This window comes from Pygocentrus nattereri, chromosome 26, assembly GCF_015220715.1.
Source record: "Pygocentrus nattereri isolate fPygNat1 chromosome 26, fPygNat1.pri, whole genome shotgun sequence".
Lineage (NCBI taxonomy): Eukaryota > Metazoa > Chordata > Actinopteri > Characiformes > Serrasalmidae > Pygocentrus > Pygocentrus nattereri.
Window position 1 is genome coordinate 6377501 of NC_051236.1, and position 21227 is coordinate 6398727.

Genomic DNA, 21227 nt, shown 5'->3' on the forward strand with positions numbered 1-21227 from the left:
GGAACGGTGTACCTGTACTGCCAGGGCACCCTATCACACTGAACTGATCCGAGAGGACTCACACAATTTCCATTCAAATGTGTGAGCGCTCCCATCTCCTCTCCTTTAGCTCTCCAGCTCGGCTAAATTAGTCTTGGTTCTCCGTCCGTTTGAAAAGTCCTGACTGAAGCCTTTTCGCTTCTCTCAGAGCAAAATGACAACGAAGCCTGAGAATCAAACTGTGAGGAAAGGTGAGAGACAGCACTGTGTGTGTGTGTGAATACATGTTTTTGTATATTTTCAGGACAAAAGATTCTGACTGCAGTAAAACTGGAGAAAACAGGACTGACCTCCTGGGACATCAACATGCTCCTGACTTTGAAAACTATTTTTATAAAGGTTTGATTCGTTTTTTTTACAAATGAAAGTGCAACATTGCTTATTCTTTGGTTCCTACTGTTAAGATGAGGGTCACATTCAGGATTAGGCTTAGAAAATATATGATATATATGGTGCATAGAGGAGGTGAACAAGGTAATGGAAGCACCACAGGAATAATCCACACTAATCTGGCCATTTTATCAGAAATACCTACAGTATTGATTTACTTTGTGCATTTACAGACTGTAGCTCATCTGTAAATCACCCCCTCTACTGTGTCCATCAATAGACATGGACAGTGGTCCATCAATATCTTGTCAATGGCGGTCCCACAGTGGTCTCTTTGCATTGATTGAGGGGGGGATTTAACTGTGCGGTAACCAGTTTGTAACTGCACACCTAATAATGTCTACAATCTACAGTGTGTTTTTGCCAGAAGAAACACCACATAACATTACAAATTAAAAATCAAAATCAACTACAAATCAAACACAAACTAACGTAAACGCAGTCGTTGCTTGTCAGAAAGAGTTATTATCAAGAAAGTTATGAATATATACGTTATAAGAAAACAGGTTTGGCTCTTACACACTCACAGGACAATCATAATGGACTGTGGAATCTATATTCTCCTTCTTTATCATTTTCTTCATATTTTTCTGCTGGATATTTGTCTGATAGTGACATGTGGGCTTCTTGGAGTTTCCACACAGCAGCCATCCAAAGTCATACTTTTCCCCATAGAAATGAATGGTAGAACTATGGACAGAAGCTCATTACACGAGTACACTAGCAACCACCTTGGATACCTTAGAAACTGCTTGGCGACAGCCTAGCAACCACCAGGGAAACTATAGTAATGACCTAGTAAAACACCTAAGCAGTCATTCCCAATACCACAGAATCACCTTAGACACCATAGCAACCGAAAAGGCATTTTAAGCTCTAACATCCGTGTTTTCTGCTGTTTTTCTAAACAAAGGATTGATCACTGCCCAAATAAATGAATAAATATTTATGTAAATGGCTCAGATGCCTAAGACTGCACTGGGGAGGGAGTTATGGGGGGGCAGCGCTAGAAAAGAAAACTTGGAAAAAGAACGATAGAGCGGCGGTGGGAGGGAAGACGAGTGTACTCTGATCAGTGTGTCTCTCCCGCTGTGCCATCAGTGGCGCAGCGAAGCTCCTTCATCATAACCCTCACCTGGAGCACACACACGCTCAGCTCCTTCACCTGGATCACCCTCACTTCCTGCGGTTCACTCATCTGCTCGCTCGCTCGCTCTCCCTCTCATCTCATTATCTGTCGGTATATCAAATCAAGTGTGTCTCTATCTTCTTCATCCATCCCCGCAGGCCACCCCACTGCGTTCATAATTACACCTGAAAATTACTGCTACCTCTCTCGCCCCCCCCATCTCTCTCTCTCTCTCTCTCCCTCTCTCTCTCTCTCTCTCTCTCTCTCTCTCTCTCTCCCTCTCTCTGCCGAATCTTCTCCATCTCAATCATCATCAGCCCTGATTTGTGCCCTCGTTCCTCCAGAGCCCTCATTACAAACAGTACGGATGTTATTCTACTGTACTTGCAGGATTTTCCAGGATTCTGTCTTTTGACTTTTCCGGTCTTTCAGATGAACAGATGGAGGAGTTCAGTGCAGAATCAGCAGAATCGCTGCACCTCCAGCTACAGGGCTCACCTCTGCTTCTCTCCGCTCATCAGTCCTTACTGGAGCAGAAGATGCTTCCAGTAAAGAGGACAGTGAGCAGTGTTGGGGCAGCTGCTCGAAAGAAAGTTATCCAAAAAAAGTAATCCATTACAAATGACTAATTACTTCTCTCAAACAGTAACAAAATGACATTAACACAAAAATAACAATTACAAAGTACTCAGTACTTCTTAAGCTGTAATGGACTTAAAAAGTAATCAAAAACAAAACAATACTACCATTACAAATTACTAATTACTTCTCTCACAATGTAATGCAATTACAGTGTAACCCCAAAAAGTTATCTATTTTAAATTACTAATTACTTCTGTCAAAATGTATTGGAATTACAAACAGATCCAACAAAGTAATCCATTACAAATTACTAATTACTTCTCTCAGACAGTAACAGAATGACAGTAACACAAAAATAATAATTACAAAGTACTCATTACTTCTTAACCTGCAATGGACTTACAAAGTAGTAAAAAAGAAAATAAAACCACCATTTCAAATGGCTAATTATTTCACTCAAACTGATGCAATTATAACAGAAACAATATTAAATTACTAATGATATCTCTCAAATTGCAACAGAAGTACAAAGTACCACAAACCATTACCAAGTACCAATTACTGATTGATAAAAACAAAATATAATCACCATTATAAAGTACTAATTTCTTCTCTCAAACTGTAATGTAATTACAGTGGAACTGTAAAAAAAAGACTATATTAAATTACTAATAATGTCTCACAAACTGTAATGGAATTAGAAAGTAATCCAAACAAAAAGTAATCCATTACAAATTACTAATTACTTCTCTCAAACTGTGATGTAATTACAATGTAATGTAATGTAATCTATATTTAATTACTTACCATTTCTTAAAAATTGTAGCAGAATTACAAAGCAACTCAGAAAAGACTATTAAATTACTAATAATTCAAGAAAGTAATCAATTAAAAATGATTGATTACTTCTAGCAAACTGTAATGGAATTAATCCAAAAAAGTAACCCACAACAAATGACTAATTATTTCATCAGACTGTAGTGAAATTAAAAGTAATCCAAAAAACAATCCATTACAAATGAGTAATTACTTTTCTTAAACAACAATGGAGTCACAAAGTAATCCAAAAAAGTAAACCCCTACCAATTACTAATGACTCTTTTCAAACTGCAGTGGAATTACAAAGTAATCCAATAACACAATACATTACAAAGTACTAATAACCTCTTACTACTTCAGAGCTACTCTCTAATTTTGAAAATTTTGTGGGGGAAACAAACTGAATTTAAGGCCCTAAACATTCTGATAACTGATAATAAAAGCTGTTATAGTTTTATATTTTATGTTTTAATTTAAACTTTAGTATTTTTAGAGACAGAGTGAGTTACTGACTGATACTGTCAGTTCTCAATGTTTCCATTCTTTAAACTAAATAACCAGCAGAAACTCACAATCCCAAACAAAAAAACGGTGTCTCCTGAAGAAAATACAGAGTGACGATGCAGCTAAAAGCTACCTAAGATGCTGCTGTGATATCCCAAATGGTTGCTAGGGCGTTGCTATGCAGTTGCTATTGTACCCTTGGTTGCTGGGCGGTTACTACAGTATCCCAGGTGGTTGCTAGGTGGTTGCTGGTGGTTGCTATGGTATTCTAATAGGATGTTACTAGTGGATGCATCCTATATAATCATAATATAAGCTGAATGCATAAAACTTCATTCCTTTGGGGAAAAATATTGTTATTTGTCGATGATTGTGTGAAGCCGTATACAGTCACACCATTCCTGATCATACCAAACCGTCCAGATTTGGAATGGTGTCAGTATCTCGAAAACTGCAGGATGGGTTAGCGGGTAGAAATCAGGCAGAAAAATAAAAACGGGAAAAAGAAGAAGAAGAATATAAATCAGACAACATTATTGATATTACTATTTCATCACTAGAGTCGGGAATAGCCAGAATCCTTTGTAGTTTTTGTTTAGCTTAATTCATTTATATTGTTTCTTATTTTTCACCATTTCTCTTCATAGGAAAAGTTTTTCTTATTTTAGAATAGAATTTAGAATTTTTTGATTTTAGAACCATTTTGCCAACCGTGTTTGCACACTGTGAAATTAGACCTCTGCATTTAACCCATGCGTGCAGTGAAACACCACATACATGCACACTAGTGAACACACACACAAGGAGGCAGTGAGCACACTATCCACAGCCCTATCCACAGCGCCCGGGGAGCAGTTTGGGGTTAGGTGTCTTGCTCAAGGGCACTAAAGTCATGGGCTGTTTCCCTAACCTCCCACAACTGCCCCCATGATTAAGAGAGCTAAGTGTTAAAATCTGCTATTCTGATGTTAAATGTGAGGTTTGGACAAATCAGTTTGCTCTTTTAACCGTGATGCTGTTTCTTCACATTCTGCAGTCTGGGTTACTGTCATACAGTCAAACAGGGGGTTTATACTGAGCCTTCCAGCGGAACAACCATCTAACTGTCTAAGGTCTTATCTGAATGCTGAGACAAAACCAAGCCATGAGATTAATCCCTGCCAATTTCCCCCAGGATAAAAACATGGTGGGAAAAATTCAGCGAAGTTATGAAATTTGCGATTTGAGGAAGCGTAAACACTCCTCCATTCATCCTGCCGCACAGTGTGGAGACAATGCGCATAAAGCAGGGCTGGAAGACGAAAACTACAGCAAAGCTTGTAAAGTGGAGTCGGCTGTGACTTTGACACCTGATCTACACTGAGGCCTTACATCTTTCACAGTTATTTCGCTCCGAGCGCTCGTCTGCCGAACGCTGGCGACGTGTAAGCCGAGCTGATTTAACCTCAGATTCCCTCTTTGTGAGTCTCCAGCCTGTGCTCTCCTCAGCGCTGCTCTTCTTTAACCCAACACTGGCGTGTCCGCCGTGCTGTGTCCTTGACCAGTCCCCCAACCACTGTTATTGCTTTTATTGCTTGTGAGCGCCCTGCTCAGGGACACCGTAAAGCGCTGGACAAAGAAATAGATGGAAGGAAAGCCTTCTCACTGTAGCATCATAATGCCCACAGGGCGATGACTGAAGAGATGTAAGAGAGTCAAAGTACGGTAGAGGCATCTCACTGACCGCCTGTCAAAACTGTGGAATTAAAAAAAACCCTTTACCCTTCACACCAAGCTTTAAAACCAAGAAAGGCTCATTTTTAATGTTAAACGCTGACGCCTTTACTACTGCTTTAGAATTACATTGTTAGCTAGGGCTGCAACGGAGGACTATCTCTAGAACTGATTATAGAAATAGAGGTTCAGTGCAGGTACGTTTCCCAGAGACAGTTTACTACCTTTTTTCTGAGAGTGTATGGATTGTTATTCGATTAATCGACTCATTGAAATATTATCCTTTCTGTGCTTTTGTCTGGTTAAGCGTGTAGTATTTTGTATCCTGTTGGAATGATCGTAAGAGCTTTATTAAGCATTAGAGAACACCTTTTTTTTTCCAATTAGCTATAAAATATGATTTCCATCTATTTTGGATGTAATGATGCAATATAGGTAACACTTTCTATGAATGCCACCTTTCTAAGCATCTATAAACACATTCATAACATGCTATAATGCATTCATAAAGCATTGTATACATGGATATATATATTTATAAACATGCATCACATGTTAGAGCCATGCTTATTATGCATTATGAATTGTTAACATAATACATTATAAGTACTGTTCATAACACATTATAAGCGCTCATAAGCTGTATTTGTCCGCTCTAAGTAAAGTGGAGCGTACTGGACTAAAGCCTCCTCCAGGGTTAAGAGTGAGGCTTCAGGTTGAAGAATTTACTGAAGGATTTACTGAAACACTAAAACACAATAAAGCTCATTACAGGCTTCAAACGTCAGAGTTTAAACTAGAGCAACGTCAGTGTTTCACCCAATGTGGGAAAGTCAATGTTCACCACTGTTAATGTTCACCACCGTTAATGTTCACCACTGTTAATGTGCACCACCGTTAATGTTCACCACCGTTAATGTTCACCACTCTTAATGTTCACCACCATTAATGTTCACCACTATTAATGTGCACCACCGTTAATGTTCGCCACTGTTAATGTTCACCACCGTTAATGTTCACCACTGTTAATGTTCACCACCATTAATGTTCACCACTATTAATGTGCACCACTGTTAATGTTCACCACCATTAATGTTCACCACTGTTAATGTTCACCACCTCTGTTCACCACCACTGTTAATGTTCACCACCGTTAATGTTCACCACTGTTAATGTTCACCACCATTAATGTTCACCACTGTTAATGTTCACCACTGTTAATGTTCACCACCATTAATGTGCACCAATTTTAGCCTGGTATTTGCCTTTATGCTCTCCAAGCTGGGACTGACGTCTTTGGCACTGACAGTATAACATGTTATTAACACTACTTATAATGTATTATATTAACAATTCATGATGTATAATAAACAAGGCTATAAAGTGTAATCCAGTGTAATTCATTTTTAGAAGTGTTTATACACTGTCATATATTTGTTTGAAGAGTTGTAGACCAGAACTGGGTTTTCATCTTCCTAGTTGAGCAAATAGCCCAACATTTATGAAAAATGCTGTTTGTTTATTGTGTCAGGTGCGAAGGATTTTATGAGATGAAGAAATCTCCAGTCCTCCATTTACCTCCAACTTTGTCTAGAGGTGTGAAGTGTTTTTCACAGCAGGGGTTTCTCCTCTTTCGTCCTCATTGCTCACTAGCAGCTCACCACAGCCACAATATTCATACACAAAAAAGCTATAGCCCTAATTTATCTAACAATTCAAAAAACAGATGACCTTCCAGGAGGGGCAGAACTGCCAGCAGTGCTAACTAATGATTGAACATTCCATTCTATTCTCTACCAAAACCAACACAACTCGACCCAAACTCTTCCAGAGTGTCAGTAGTGACTGTTCCGATTTGAGCCCAAAATCTCAGCAGTTCATGACCAGCAGACACGGCTTTGAACAGCTGTTCACACAGAAAATCACCATATTTCACATTAAAACTCTAAAAAGTGCTGAACTGCAGAAAATATGGCGATTCCCAATGTTCCTCACTGACTTTCAGACTTTGGGACAAATTTACTTCAAAACAATGGGACCTAACTGCTCACCATGTGGCCATGAGGGACAGGGATGCAGCCTCACTTCCTGCTCTAACATACAGGGGCGTGGCTAAACTCATAAATCTAAATCATTCTACTTCACTTTACATTGAGTCAGAAATTGATGTAGAATTATACGCCAATAAATAATTACGTACTTATTATTTTATATATTAATTAACTGCTTATTACGCATTCATTACTAATTAAGTGCTTTGGTACTTTGATTAGTAACTGAGTACACTGGTAACAGATAGTTTAGCTTGTCTAAGTACTTAAACAGTAACCAGCAGTTAATTAATATATAAATAATGAGTATTTCATTGCTTATTAGCATATAATTATTAATTTACCACCCTTAATGTATAATGTAAGCAATAAATGAATAAATAAATTTCCCAAGTAGACACCTCTCAATAGAAAGTACCCTATAAATGATGATGGTATATATCACTGTTGTCGGAACAAAACCTTGTATCTCCAATTTTGACGTTTTCCAGTTTTTGATATAATTTGAAAATCCCTGTTGTTTTTTACATTGTGTGTAAATTTTGTGATGAATGGACCAAAAGAAACAGCCCGAAATGCCCTGGAAAGACGTCTGGTTCCATTGACTTACATTAAAAGCAAAGCATGTTTTTTCCTTCTCGTGTAAAATTGCCATTTTGAAGATACGAGGTTTTGTTCCGACAGCAGTGATAAATTTAGCTTATTACTATCTGCATTTCCCTGTTTATGTTGAATAGTTTTTTACTCAGTTTGAACTTATTAAGTACAACGATCTGTATCTCACAATGTACTTACAGTTTTACATCCATAATCATCCATTATTCATGGGCAGCTCTGATAAAAATAACACTATACCATAACCAGCCTTATCCTGCATCAGAGCACCAACTTGTCTGAGACACAGCAGATCCCAGAGCCTCCAACTGCTCCTCTTAATTCCCACCAAGTACTTGTAATAGCCAGCGAGTTACCCACCTGCACACTTGGTGCGTGTGATGAGTGGCGGTCCCGGGGGTCCGGTGCCTCCCTCTCCGGGCCGAGTCAGGAGAACCTTAATCTCGTACTCGACGTCCGGGTCCAGATGCCACAGTTTGTAAGTGGGCGCGTCCACGATGTGCGTCTCTGCCCAGTTTCCAGTGGTCGTGCGGTATTCTACCTCCTTGAGGATGATCGGCCCATCGCCGATGATGGAGTTAGCATTTGGCTTGATCCACAGGTAGGTGGCGCCGACCGCCAGCAGCTCAGGAGGGGCGATTGGAGTCGGAGGAGCTGGAGATGAGAAGAATCATCAATGGAAAAACAGCAGCCAGAACTCATCATCTACAAGATTCTGTTAATACTAACGCGGCATCAGTGATGGGAAATAATAATAAACGAATTTCTGAATTTCTGAATCTTCAGTGTCATTACTGTTAATTGTGTGTTATTGAGAAGATGTTCGGAAGCTGTTCAAATCGTTTATCAGCTCAGTTTCAGTTTGTTTTTATTTAATAGAAGCGTCATGCGTGTTGTATCTAAACTCTGGGATTATTGTAGTATGGAAGAGTTGTAGTAAGGAAGGTACTCTTATTTCACTGTAAAGGGTTACGATCTAAATGTAAAATCATCCAATTAGGGTAGTCTATCTAGCCAGATACAGCCGAGCGAGCTCTCCCATTGGTTAGGACTTCAGGAGCTGGACTGACTCCCACCTAATTAGAAACGAGCTTCAAATAAAACATAAAGAATGTCTTTTGCAAGCTGCATTCCACATGTTTAATCTAGAAACGTTCATGTGCACCAGCATTATCTTAAAGCTAACATGCTATAAATAGTTCCATAAGGATGCTAGCAGAAATTAGCATTAGCCCAGAGGTGAATGTACTCATAAAGGCCAAGCTCTAATTTATCAGACATCCATAATTGGAGTTTATTGAGGGTGACCATTCATTACAATATAGTTGAGCTTATAGATCAGGGCATTTAATGCAAATCCAATAAGGTCCAGTTAGAGAAAATTTCCTCAAGCGAAGGTCCAGAACATCATAATGTTTAACCTGCATCCTGACTCGGTGGCATATACTATTTACTGAAGTAGCCGAGGAGGAATATCAACATCTTATACAGTCGACAACTGAATATCAGTTCAAATAAAGTCCAGTTCAGTCAGATTTCAACAACATTTGCTGTCAGTTTCCTCTTTTTAGGTCACGTCATGTGGAATAACTTCCCTCTGACTCACTTTCTTCTCTGACTGCTGTTTCTCTCCTCGTCCCTTCACTGTGTGGCGTCACTCACTCGAGTCTCAGGGCTCATTATAATGATCTGATTGGCTGAGCAGCGTCACGTGTGATATTTACAGCGCGTGTGATTGGTCTGTGAGTCTCTGGCTTCTAAAGCTACCGTAAAAGCTAGAAAAGCTACGGCAATTAAAACAGGACCACCCCATCCAAATTAAATAATTCTCCATAGTTTATCGGTTACAGGTCCAGGTCCACATAGGACGGTGTCTGGGTCTGAACTCAGACCGCGGTCCACCTATTAGTGACCTCTGCTATAGAGAAACCTAGTACCTAGAAAGTAAATGTTAATTATTAAATAAATAAAAAGAATGTTAGAATTTGCCACTAGAATTAAATGTGCATTGGTTCATTTTTATGTTTTTGGTTTGGCCTATATTTACTTGCCACTGCTATCTAAAGCAATAACATTTACACATTGCAGTCACTGCGGTAAGCGCGACTGCATAGCATTCACACCTCCTGCTGTAGTACGTGACTCAGTTTACCAAAACAAGGAAGGAAAGCTTGCTGGGAGTCAGAATGCAGTGAGCTGGAGAACACTGTGTGCTTACGGAGATCGTCAGGAAGAGTCAGGTGAGCTTCCTGCCAGCAAAAGCTCAAAAATAAACAAATAAAATGTTCCCTAGAAGATTATTTGTGGAGGTCAGCTGAGGCTTTTCTCTGAACATCCACCTCCCAGACCAGCCGGACAAACTCCACCCAGTCACACCAAACCGCTCGAGACTGCCTACAGTGTCCACTGCATTAGTCCAGAGAACCTACACGAGTCTTCTGAGTTTATCTGGAATGTTGTTGATGGAAAATAGTGGAAAATCTGGAATAATCCGTTTTCTTTGGGGACTATTTTGCCGCACAGCGCCCTGCATGTCTCCCTCCACCATGAATGGAGTTGAAGTTCTCTAAACGATCATAAAGCAGCATTTCAGTCATCAGGCAGTGAATTCAGAACCATTTCATGTAGGAACTTTCTGTGAGGAGCTTTTAGTGGGGGACGTCTGGTTCCCATCACCACAAATTCTGAACCCAGAGTGATCCAGAGCTGATCATTCCAGAAATAACATGTAAAATAGAAATTAATCTAACAAAAAGCATCACAGGGCCGTCATCACAAGCACTGGTTTAATTGTTTTGTAGAGTAAAATAGCTGGATCCATTTTTCCAACCCCTCTTTATTCCTTAGAGATTCCTTAGATTTCTTCATCACCATTTCCAACCATTAAACAAGTTGTTTCTGTTACTGGGCCTTTAAGACAAATATATTTAAATGAGCTCTGTTCTGATTGGCTGCCCTGCAATGGGCCTTATTCAGAAAGCAGTCCAGACCTAACCACTCATAACGACAGGCATGTGCAGGGGCTAAACTGCTGGGCAAATAGAAATAAATGACTGTTTTTGTGACATCACAAAAATAGTGACTACCAAACAAGCTGCAACTTTGAGACATCAAACACCAAAACCACATTTCAGAAAAGGTGTGGAAAACATGGAAATACGGGCCCCTTAAAGACCACAGCAGGATAAGGTTTCCTCTCACCTGGTCTGTCTTCCTTTTCTATCATTAAGTCTCTCTCTCTCGCTCTCTCTCTCTCTCTCTCTCTCTCTCTCTCTCTCTCTCTCTCTCTCTCTCTCTCTCCCTCTCTCTCGCTTTCTTGCTCTCTCTCTCTCTCTCGCGCTTTCTTGCTCTCTCTCTCTCTCGCTTTCTTGCTCTCTCTCTCGCTCTCTCTCCCTCTCTCTCTCTCTCTCTCTCTCTCTCTCGCTTTCTTGCTCTCTCTCTCTCTCTCGCTCTCTCTCTCGCTTTCTTGCTCTCTCTCTCTCTCACTCTCTCTCCCTCTCTCTCTCTCTTGCTCTCTCTCTCTCGCTCTCTCACTCTCTCTCTCTCTCACTCTCCTCCAGTAGTCTCTCTCTTGCTCTGCAGTGCCTACGTCTCTCGCTCTCTCGCCCCGCTCAGTGGGAGAGGGAGCAGACAGGCAGTAATGTGGGGTTAGGGGTGCGTGGTGGAGCCTGAAGGACGCTGCCGACCGTGGCCGAGCCGCCCAGAGTCGCTCTAATGAGAGGCTGCTGCCTCTAGTGTGCCGTATAATCAACTAAGCAGGATTACCAAAGCCCATCTACCCTCAGCCTGATAACCACCAGCTCCCTGCACTGCCACCGCACCCTGAGAGGAACCTTCACCGCCACCTGCCAACCTGCCACACGCACTCTTACCCACAGCATAGCAGCTCTGCAGAGGAGGAGCCGAGGCAAAACAGGACATTTTTCCCTTTGAATGTATTCGGTTCAAACAGCCACATCATTTCCACATTTTAACACATTTATCACTGAAACCCGAGGATTACAGTGTGCTGATTTACCCTAAACAGCCAAAAGGAACCAAACGGCCCTTCTAACAAGAGAGTTCGGCTGATTTAACGCTTTGAACCCAAAGCCTATTTTGCACCTGGCATGTGTAGCTGCTTTACGGCCTTCACAGCTTCAGAACGGTTTAAGCTACAGACATGATCAACATATCAGAACACTCAGCAGACCCGGTCCTCGCCAGCCAGCATGACCTCATTAAGCTCTGACATCAGCATTGTGTATTCTGACTCGATAAATCCTGTATATCTGCGTGTCAGTAGTGCTCAGCATGAATCCAAGAGGACTGCAAATCAATAAAAAGCATGGACACCTTATTCTAATCATTTATTTTTCATCAATAATAAGCCAAAAAACAAATTACCCTCAATATTCCTGCATTTCACAGACAATTTCTGAAACTAAGTTGAAGTTCACACTTGTTTTTAAGATCTGTGTAAACAAAAATGTCCAACATTTTGCAGATGCGAGGTAAATTTTTTATTAAAAATTAGTCAAATTCATGAAGCTATGAAAATTCCGTTAGTATTTACAGGTTAAATATTGATGTACAGTGCTGTGTGAAAGTTTTAGGCATCTAAGCATATTTTTAAACAGTTTATCTCAGCAGTCAGTTTATCACAATATACATTAGAATAAAGTCGTATTCATAATTCAAATAAACAGAAAAACAATAAACAGTAACAAGAATTTCTTGGGTCCATATTTTTCCTGGATACCTTCACAGCCGCCACAGAGACTCGTTAATATCATCAATGACATCATGAGCTCAATTTACTGAGCACTGATTGGTCAAACCAGGAGCTGCTTTTTAACTACATATAATACTGGGCTTCCTCGAGGAGAGGCTTGGAGATGGGTAAACACACACAATAACATCCAGAAAATCACTATTTATTTTATATATATCATGTATCATTATTAATTAATATTCTATAAATGCTGTTTATTCAAATATTAACACTTTTCTCAGCAAATAAACACAAACTACACTAATAAACAGATTTTGATAATGTGCCAAAATCTTAATAATTGGACAATTGGGTGCCTAAGACTTTCGCACAGTACTGTACCTGAGCAGCCTAGGGTCTCCAGCATATGGCATGTGTGACTGTCTCATGTAAATACTTTATAAATGTAATATAACTGTAACTGACCAAAATACCAAAACAATTACACCATTTTATCCGAGGGTTCTCAGATTTAAAGGGTCCGTATGTTGAAAAACGAACCAATTTTCCTGACTTTTCGCTCTCTGTTTGCTGTAGTATGTAAACACTGTTAAAGCTTCAGTCCATACATAGAATTTAAGCCGAGGGCCAGTTTTGAAAGCAGTGTTTTTGTGATGTCACATTTACATATATTTACCCATTCAGCCTCAGTTTAGCCCCACCCACTCACAGTGAAGTTATAAAGAGTGTTTCAGGTTTCTGTTTTTTTAATGAACGACAATGTAAGACAGCCAATCAGAACAGAGTAAAATAACATATCAGCCGCAGCCTGTTTAACTCTCAGGGATAAAGAGAGGTTAGAAAACGGTCATGTAATAATCAAATGTCTGTTTTAGGTGCAAAAAACCACGGAAACATTATGATTGGGCCACTGCGTTCAGTCACAGCTTGTACAATCTCCATTGAAAAGCTCTGACCAATAGAATGGGATGCTCTGGAGCAGCTGCACATGAGGCTACGGTCACCATGCCCAGTGCCAAGCATGGTCTAGAGGGGTATAAAGCCCCCCATCATTGGGCTGTGGAGCAGAGGAACTGTGTTCTCTGGACTGATGGAGCTCCATCCAATACCTTTGGGATGATTTTTGATCCAGAACTGACCATCCAACATCAGTACCTGACCTCACTAATGTTCAATCAAACCCTCACAGCAATGTTCCAACAGGAAGCCTTTCCAGGAGGCTGATACTGCAGCAGAATTTAATTCTTATGGAAATATTAGTGAAGTAAATCCAGTGCATTAGTGTAGAAACTAGTAAAGTAATAAAAAAGCATGTTTTTTACAGAGTTCTGTTTGATTTGCTGTTCAGGTGTCATTTTTGTCATATTTTTGATGCAAATGGACACCAAGAGGCTGTTCATCAAGTGAGCTGTCATGTGTAAATTGTGACTGAAGAACTGGTGGCATTAATATGCTGAAGGTAATTTAGCTCTCCTGTAATTTGAGTTTGCATGAGCGGCGCTTCCTGTCGGCAGATTTTGATTCAATGGGGGTTTATGGTTCTTGAAGTATAAGGGCCTGAATTTTTGATGGGCTGAAGGTTTACAGCGAGAGTTATTGATTCAGAGTCACAGGCCGCAGACTGAGTGGGTCTCGCTTAGGGTTTCTCTGATTGGCTGGCTACTTCAGGGGCCCTCGTCTGACATGTTCAGTGCGTTGAGACTTCGTAATCGATTGGCTGCCCATTTTCGAAGCCATGTTGCTGAGCGGCTGTGCGGTTTAGAGGCCGGTGTAGATTGGCTAGATGTTTGCAGGACAGCTGGGTATCGAAATCCAGCACTTTTAAATTCTACTTATTAAACCAATCAAAGTTTTTCATCACTTCAGTTTGTTTTGAACATATTCTTATGATGGTCTGCATCAAAATAAGGAATTGTAACAGGGAATTCCACCAAATTCCTGGTGTTTAAAATGTTAACAAAGTCATGTACAGTGGTTTATTCCATTCTAGAGTCACAGTTGATCACAGTGGTGGTGATAGGAACCAGACATCCGCCTCTAAAATTTCCTCACAGAAAGTTCCTACATGAGATGGTTCTGAATTCACTGCCTGATGACTGAGACGCTGTTTTATGAGAGTTTAGAGAACTTCAACTCCATTCATGGTGGAGGGAGACATGCAGGGTGCTGTGCGGCAAAATAGTCCCCAAAGAAAACTTATTGTTTATGTAATTAGTCTTATTATCTATTAGTCTTTTTATTTATCGTTATCAGCACTGCAGTGACACTGACATGGTGGTGGCGTGTCAGTGTGTTGCGCTGGTCTGAGTGGATCAGACACAGCAGTGCTGCAGCAGTTTGTAAACACTGTGTCCACTCACTGTCCACTCTATTAGACACTCCTACCTTGTCGGTCCACCTTGTAGATGTAAAGTCAGAGACGACAGCTCATCTGCTGCACAGTTTGTGCTGGTCGTCCTCTAGTCCTTCATCAGTGGTCACAGGACGCTGCCCACAGGACGTTGTTGGCTGGATATTTTTGGTTGGTGGACTACACAGAGGTGTTTAAAGACTCCAGCAGCACTGCTGTGTCTGATCCACTTAGACCAGCGCAACACACACTAACACACCACAACCACGTCAGTGTTACTGCAGCGCTGAGAATGATCCACCACCCAAACAGTACCTTCTCTGTGAGGGTCCATGGGGGTCCTGACCACTGAAGAACAGGGTAACAGAGTATCAGAGAAACAGATGGACTACAGTCTGTAACTGTAGACCTACAGAGTGCAGCTATACAGTAAGTGGAGCTGATAAACTGGACAATGAGTGCAGAAATAAGGAGGTGGGGTTTAAGGTTTTCAGTGAGTTCAAATCATATATCAAGAAAATATCCTGAGGTTTGGGATGTTATGTGTGTGCCATATCGTGCCCCTGTATCAACACGGAGGCATTTCGATCGGCCTCCAGTCCAAGTTCTGAGTCAGTTTTCCAAGGTTCAGTTAAGCGTTATTAGGGTTTTGGCGTTCCGCTGCTCCCAGTGGCCTCATTCAGAGAGAATAACAGTTAAAAAGGAGCTCTCTAAGAACCACAGCCTGTCAGACTGACTAACGCAGCCGAGGAGCGAAAACCAGGGAAAAAAAACAACCGACTGAAATAGCAGTGAATGAAAAAAAAGCAAAGAACGTCTTCACCACCTCCAGCTACACACCAGCGTGAGATAAAAACTCACGAGAGAGAGAGAGAGAGAGAGAGAGAGAGAGAGAGAGAGAAAGCAGGGAGAGACAGAGAGAGAGAGAGCAGAGAGAAAGAGAGGGAGAGAAAAGGAAAGAGATACATAGAGAGAAAGAGAGGAAGGAGAGAGGGAGAGAGAGAAAAACAAAGAAAGAGAGAGAGGCGAGAGAGAGAGAGAGAAAACAAAGAAAGAGAGAGGTTGAGAGAGAGAGAGATAAACACAAAGAAAGAAAGAGAGAGAGGCGAGAGAGAGAGAGAAAACAAAGAAAGAGAGAGGTTGAGAGAGAGAGAGATAAACACAAAGAAAGAAAGAGAGGGGGAGAGAGACAGAGAAAAAGAAAGAAAGAGAGAGAGGGGGAGAGAGAGACAGAGAGAAACAAAGAAAGAGAGGGGGAGATAGAGAGAGAGAGAGAAACAAAGAAAGAGAGAGGGGGGAGAGAGAGAAAAACAAAGAAAGAGAGAGGGGAAGAGAGAGAAACAGAAAAAAACAAAGAAAGGGCGAGAGAGGAAGAGAGAGAGAGAGAGAGAGAGAGAAAAACAAAGAAAGAGAAAGAGAGAGAGGGGAGAGAGAGAGAGAGAGAGAGAGATGGAGAAAAACAAAGAAAGAGAGAAAGAGAGAGAGGGGAGAGAGGGAGAGAGAGAGAGAGAGAGATGGAGAAAAACAAAGAAAGAGAGAAAGAGAGAGAGGGGAGAGAGGGAGAGAGGGAGAGAGAGAGAGAGAGAGAGATGGAGAAAAACAAAGAAAGAGAAAGAGAGAGAGGGGAGAGAGAGAGAGAGAGAGAGAGATGGAGAAAAACAAAGAAAGAGAAAGAGAGAGAGGGGAGAGAGAGAGAGAGAGAGAGAGAGAGAGAGAGAGATGGAGAAAAACAAAGAAAGAGAGAAAGAGAGAGAGGGGAGAGAGGGAGAGAGGGAGAGAGAGAGAGAGAGAGAGATGGAGAAAAACAAAGAAAGAGAAAGAGAGAGAGGGGAGAGAGAGAGAGAGAGAGATGGAGAAAAACAAAGAAAGAGAGAAAGAGAGAGAGGGGAGAGAGGGAGAGAGAGAGAGAGAGATGGAGAAAAACAAAGAAAGAGAGAAAGAGAGAGAGGGGAGAGAGAGAGAGAGAGAGAGAGACAGAGAAAAACATAGAAAGAGAGAGCAGGAGAGGCAGACAGAGAAAAAGAAGCGAGAAAGAGAGGAGGGAGAGAGAGAGACAAAGAAAGAAAGAAAGAGAGAGAGAGCAAGGGGCGAGAGAAAGAGAGAAAAAGAAAGAAAAACAGAGGGGGGAGAGAGAAAGAGAAAAAGAACGAAAGAGGGGAGAGGGGGAGAGAGAGAGAGAGAGAGAGAGAGAGAGAGAGAGAGAGAGAGAGAGAGAGAAAGAAAAAGAAAGAGAGAGGGGGGAGAGAGAGAGAGAAATAGAAAGAAAAAGAGAGGGGGGAGAGAGAAAGAGAAAAAGAAAGAGAGAGAGACAAAAAGAGAGACAGAGAAAGACAGACATGTAGAAAGCGAGAGAGAACATTCGCAACCCAGTGCTGCAGAGCCTCATTGCTAAAAATGCAATAAGTGAAAGAAAGAAAGAAAGAAAGAACATTGAACAGCTGAATTTAAGAAGATTAAGTGAGAAAAGAGAGAAAGAACGGGGGGGGGGGGGGGGGGGGGGGGGGGGGGGGGCTTATACTGACTGCAGCGTTATCCAGGCTCTTTATTTCTCACCTCTGTTTTTCTGTCTGAATTCACTCACTGATGGGATTTCATGAGAAGATACTGAGTCTCACACACACACACACACATGCACGCACACACACACACACACACATGCACGCACACACACACACACACACATGCACCTGATCCCCAGCTCAACAAAAGGAGCATTTCCTGTTCACCAGGGGGCCTTTCACTCCAGGAAAAGCCCATTTCCTCTGGACATAAGTGGCTTCCAGGGTGCGCTGTTTGGTGCTCCTGATGTTTGTGTTTGGCTGTGACAAAGAAACAGAACCCTAACTCTATAAACCAGGGACGGATTACTGACCCGGTTAGGGGGAGTCAGAGCCCAGGGGTCTCAGGGGGCCTCAGACCACGACTCGCGGAGGCTCAGACACTCAGAACAGTTCACTGCAGATAAAATGTGGTTAAAATGGAGCTGAATGCGGCCGTAAATCACTGCAGACGACTAAACGAAGGCAAATCAATAAAGAAATCTGACATAAATGAAGTTTATTTATTATAAATAAAGCCTACTGCCCAATCACAGCTGGGCCAGGCTCCAGCACCCCACCACAACCCAGAGGGATGAGCGGTTTAGACGACGTGTGTGGTGATGGAGAATGTGCTGTATACGGTTCTATATAGCACCAAAAAAGGGTTCTGATGTTGTTACAATGTCCTGCTCGTGTACAATAGAAGAACCCTTTTTGGCGCTACATAGAACCATATCCAACACATTCTCCATCAGTCTGAAGAATTTCATCACACAAAGAATCACACGCATGCAAACGGCCCACTGAGTGTTTGCGGTTCTAAATAGATGAAAGTTTAGAAGCAGAACCCTTCTGTGTTTGGTCTACTAGAGAAGCGGGACCTGAGCTGAGCTTAGCCTGCTGTTTATTCTATAGTACGCTCTCAAAAAGATGGCTTCTTTAGAAGAAGGGTTCCTTACTAAACAAAATGGTTCTATATAGGACCATGAACACTCATTATCCATCAATTTTTCGTGGTGCAAAGAGTCCTTTACATGATTGATGGAGAAGGTGTTATATATGGTTCTATTTAGGGTTCTTCTATTGTTTAACATCGTGCCATGGAACAGCAGGTCTCTTTTTGGTGCTATAAAGAACCTTTTAGTCCTGCAAAGTGTTCTTTGAGTATTCATGGTTCTATGTAGAACAATTTTTATTACTAAAGAACCCTTGATATTGATATCATGTCAAGTTTGTGATGGTAGAAGAACCCTTTCGGGTGCTACACACAACCCTTTTTAAAAAGGTTCTATACAGAGCCATTTATCCATCTATCCATCTGAAGAACACTTTCATGTTGCACAGAACCCTTTAGTCATGCATAGGGTTCTCTGAGCATTCATTGTCCTATAAAGAGCTATTATCTTTACTAAAGAACCCTTGAAGAACTACCTTCTCTAAGAATGAAGAATGTTGCAGATTAATAAGGATGACTGCTCAAAGTGCACATAAACAGGAACCTGAACTATCGTCCATTTCTCTCCTCTCAGATGTTTATTTTATTTGTTTACTCATTATGCTTCATTATTAGGGGGGGTCTCTAAAGACCCTCGCACTCAGAGGCCTCGCAAGACCACGACCCGTCCAGCGCAGAACTCATAAAATGCTCTCTTGTTCTCCAACACGTCTCCATCTCCTCTTCTTATCACAGCCTCCTGCTAAATGGAGTCGGCTCCCAATTCCCCTCACTGATACCACACACTGTACAGCGGGAACATTAGCGTCAGGCTGACCGCCCGGCTATCGGAGAGTGGAGCAGGTGCAGCGTGTGTGTGTGGGGGTGTGTGTGTGTGTGTGTGTGTGTGGGTGTGTGTGTGTGTGTGTATGTGTGTGTGTCCAGCCCTGTAATTTCAGTCTTTATCACCTGTTTTCCGCAGGGAGGCTTTAAGACTGGGCTGGATTTGCCAAAAAGAGCTCCAGAAATCCCACCTCGCTATCTGATCAGAGCCCGCGGGGCCCTGGCTGATAGCGCTGCGGAGCGGCCAGGGGGTCGGCGGCTCGAGCGCTGGCCGCAAAATGGGAATTTGTGGCCGTGAAACAACAATTACTGAAATCTGTTCCTATGATTTTCTGGACAGGCCAGAGACGCAGACGCAGCCTGGGAGACAGACGGAACAAGAACGGCAGACAGACACAAACAAACACTCACTGCTTTCATATCAGCTCATCTATCATCCTCACATCTTCCATAGGACTGAGTGGCATTACCTCGCACTGACACGTCGTTTCCACGGCTGTGGCTGTTAGTACCTGCACTCTTCAGAAAGGAAAGGGCTTCATTAGAACCCTAACTGCTATATACAGAACCATTTCCATGACTAAGAGATTCTTTGCATAAAGAAATGGTTCTTCCGATGGAGAATGTGCTGTACGTGGTTCTATGCAACACTATTGTATACAAGCTTGACATTGTAAGGAAATAAGAACCCTTTTTGGTGCTATATAGAACTGTGAGTTCTATTTAGAACCATTTCCATGCTAAAGTTGTTCTTTACACGGTGAAAAGGTCCTTCATGGAGAATGTGTTCTACATGGTTCTATATAGCACCAAAAAGGTTTCTGCTACTGTATACAAGCTTGACACCATGACAGCAGAAGAACCCTTTTTGGTGCTATATAGAACCTTGAGGTGTATTTAGAACTATATCCATGCTTAAATGGTTCTTTGCATAATGAAATGGTTCTTTAGATTGATAAAGAAAGTGTTGTATGTGGTTTTATGCAGGCCCAAAAAGGTTCATACGAGCTTTACACCATGCCAGTAGAAGAGGCCTTTTTGGTGCTAGATAGAACCCTTAGTTCTATATAGAACCATTTCAGGCTTAAATGGTTGTTTGTATGGTGAAGTGGTTCTTTAGACTGATGGAGAATGTGTTGTATTGCTTGACATATTAACAACAGATGTGCCATTTTCAGTGCTATGTAGAACCACAGAACCATTGTGTGCTGAAATGGTTCTAAACAGGGTTCTTCCATTATTTTCTGTTGATATTGATAATGGCTTTTCATAACCACAAATCAAGCATTACGCTCAAATTTACATGCACTCTCACCAGAGCGAGTTATCCTGCCAACAGTGGCCTGAAACATCATACCCCAAGTAAAGGGGGCGCTGTTCCCACATACTCTGGGCTACAGTCATGATCTCGGTCTCATTTGAAAGGAAACACTGAGTTTATCAGACTAACTGTATGAGTTACAGACAGACTATCAGAGTCTAGAACGGAGGAGTTTATTTCCTCCTGACTCACAGATCTCTAAACTGATCTCTGACTCTTGCCGTGTTATCAGACCACATGTTCTGGACGACGGTGTCTCTGTGGAGGCGGAGAGGCTCTGAAGGTGAGGACACACTGATTTGATAGGTGTTTGCTCATTCAGTGCTGATGATGGAAATGAGACGATCGTACCTGCCGTGAGTAACGGATCATAAAACTGTTTGGGGGAGTCGAATCCTGAGATTTCAAGCTTTCTAACGATATACTGCATCACTGTGTTGCTGGAAGATTTGATGCATAAAAATGATATTAAATGAGAGGAAGTTGCGTCATTTTAATATGCAACTGTACACAATAAAGCTTTGAGTTTTGGCCTGGTGACAATCTGAGAACCGAGAAAGGTGGATAATAACCTTAGGTTTTCAGCTGATATCCACAAAAAAAAGCTTTAATTAAAGGTGTGCACTGTCACTGCACCCCCAAACGGAATAAGGGGAAAGGGAGGGGGCGGGAGGGGGCGGGCG

At 41.7% G+C, this 21227-nt stretch overlaps 1 protein-coding gene across 14 annotated transcripts in view; it reads right to left on the bottom strand.

Moving 5' to 3' along the window:
- The window catches only part of ptprt (protein tyrosine phosphatase receptor type T), a 475774-nt gene that overhangs the window by 289125 nt on the left and 165422 nt on the right, over positions 1 to 21227 (bottom strand). For all 14 annotated transcript variants that reach the window (XM_017723239.2, XM_017723236.2, XM_017723234.2 and 11 more), the window contains exon 7: positions 8203 to 8496. In XM_017723239.2, coding sequence (XP_017578728.1) covers positions 8203 to 8496 — 294 coding nt within the window. The remainder of the gene's footprint in view (positions 1 to 8202; positions 8497 to 21227) is intronic.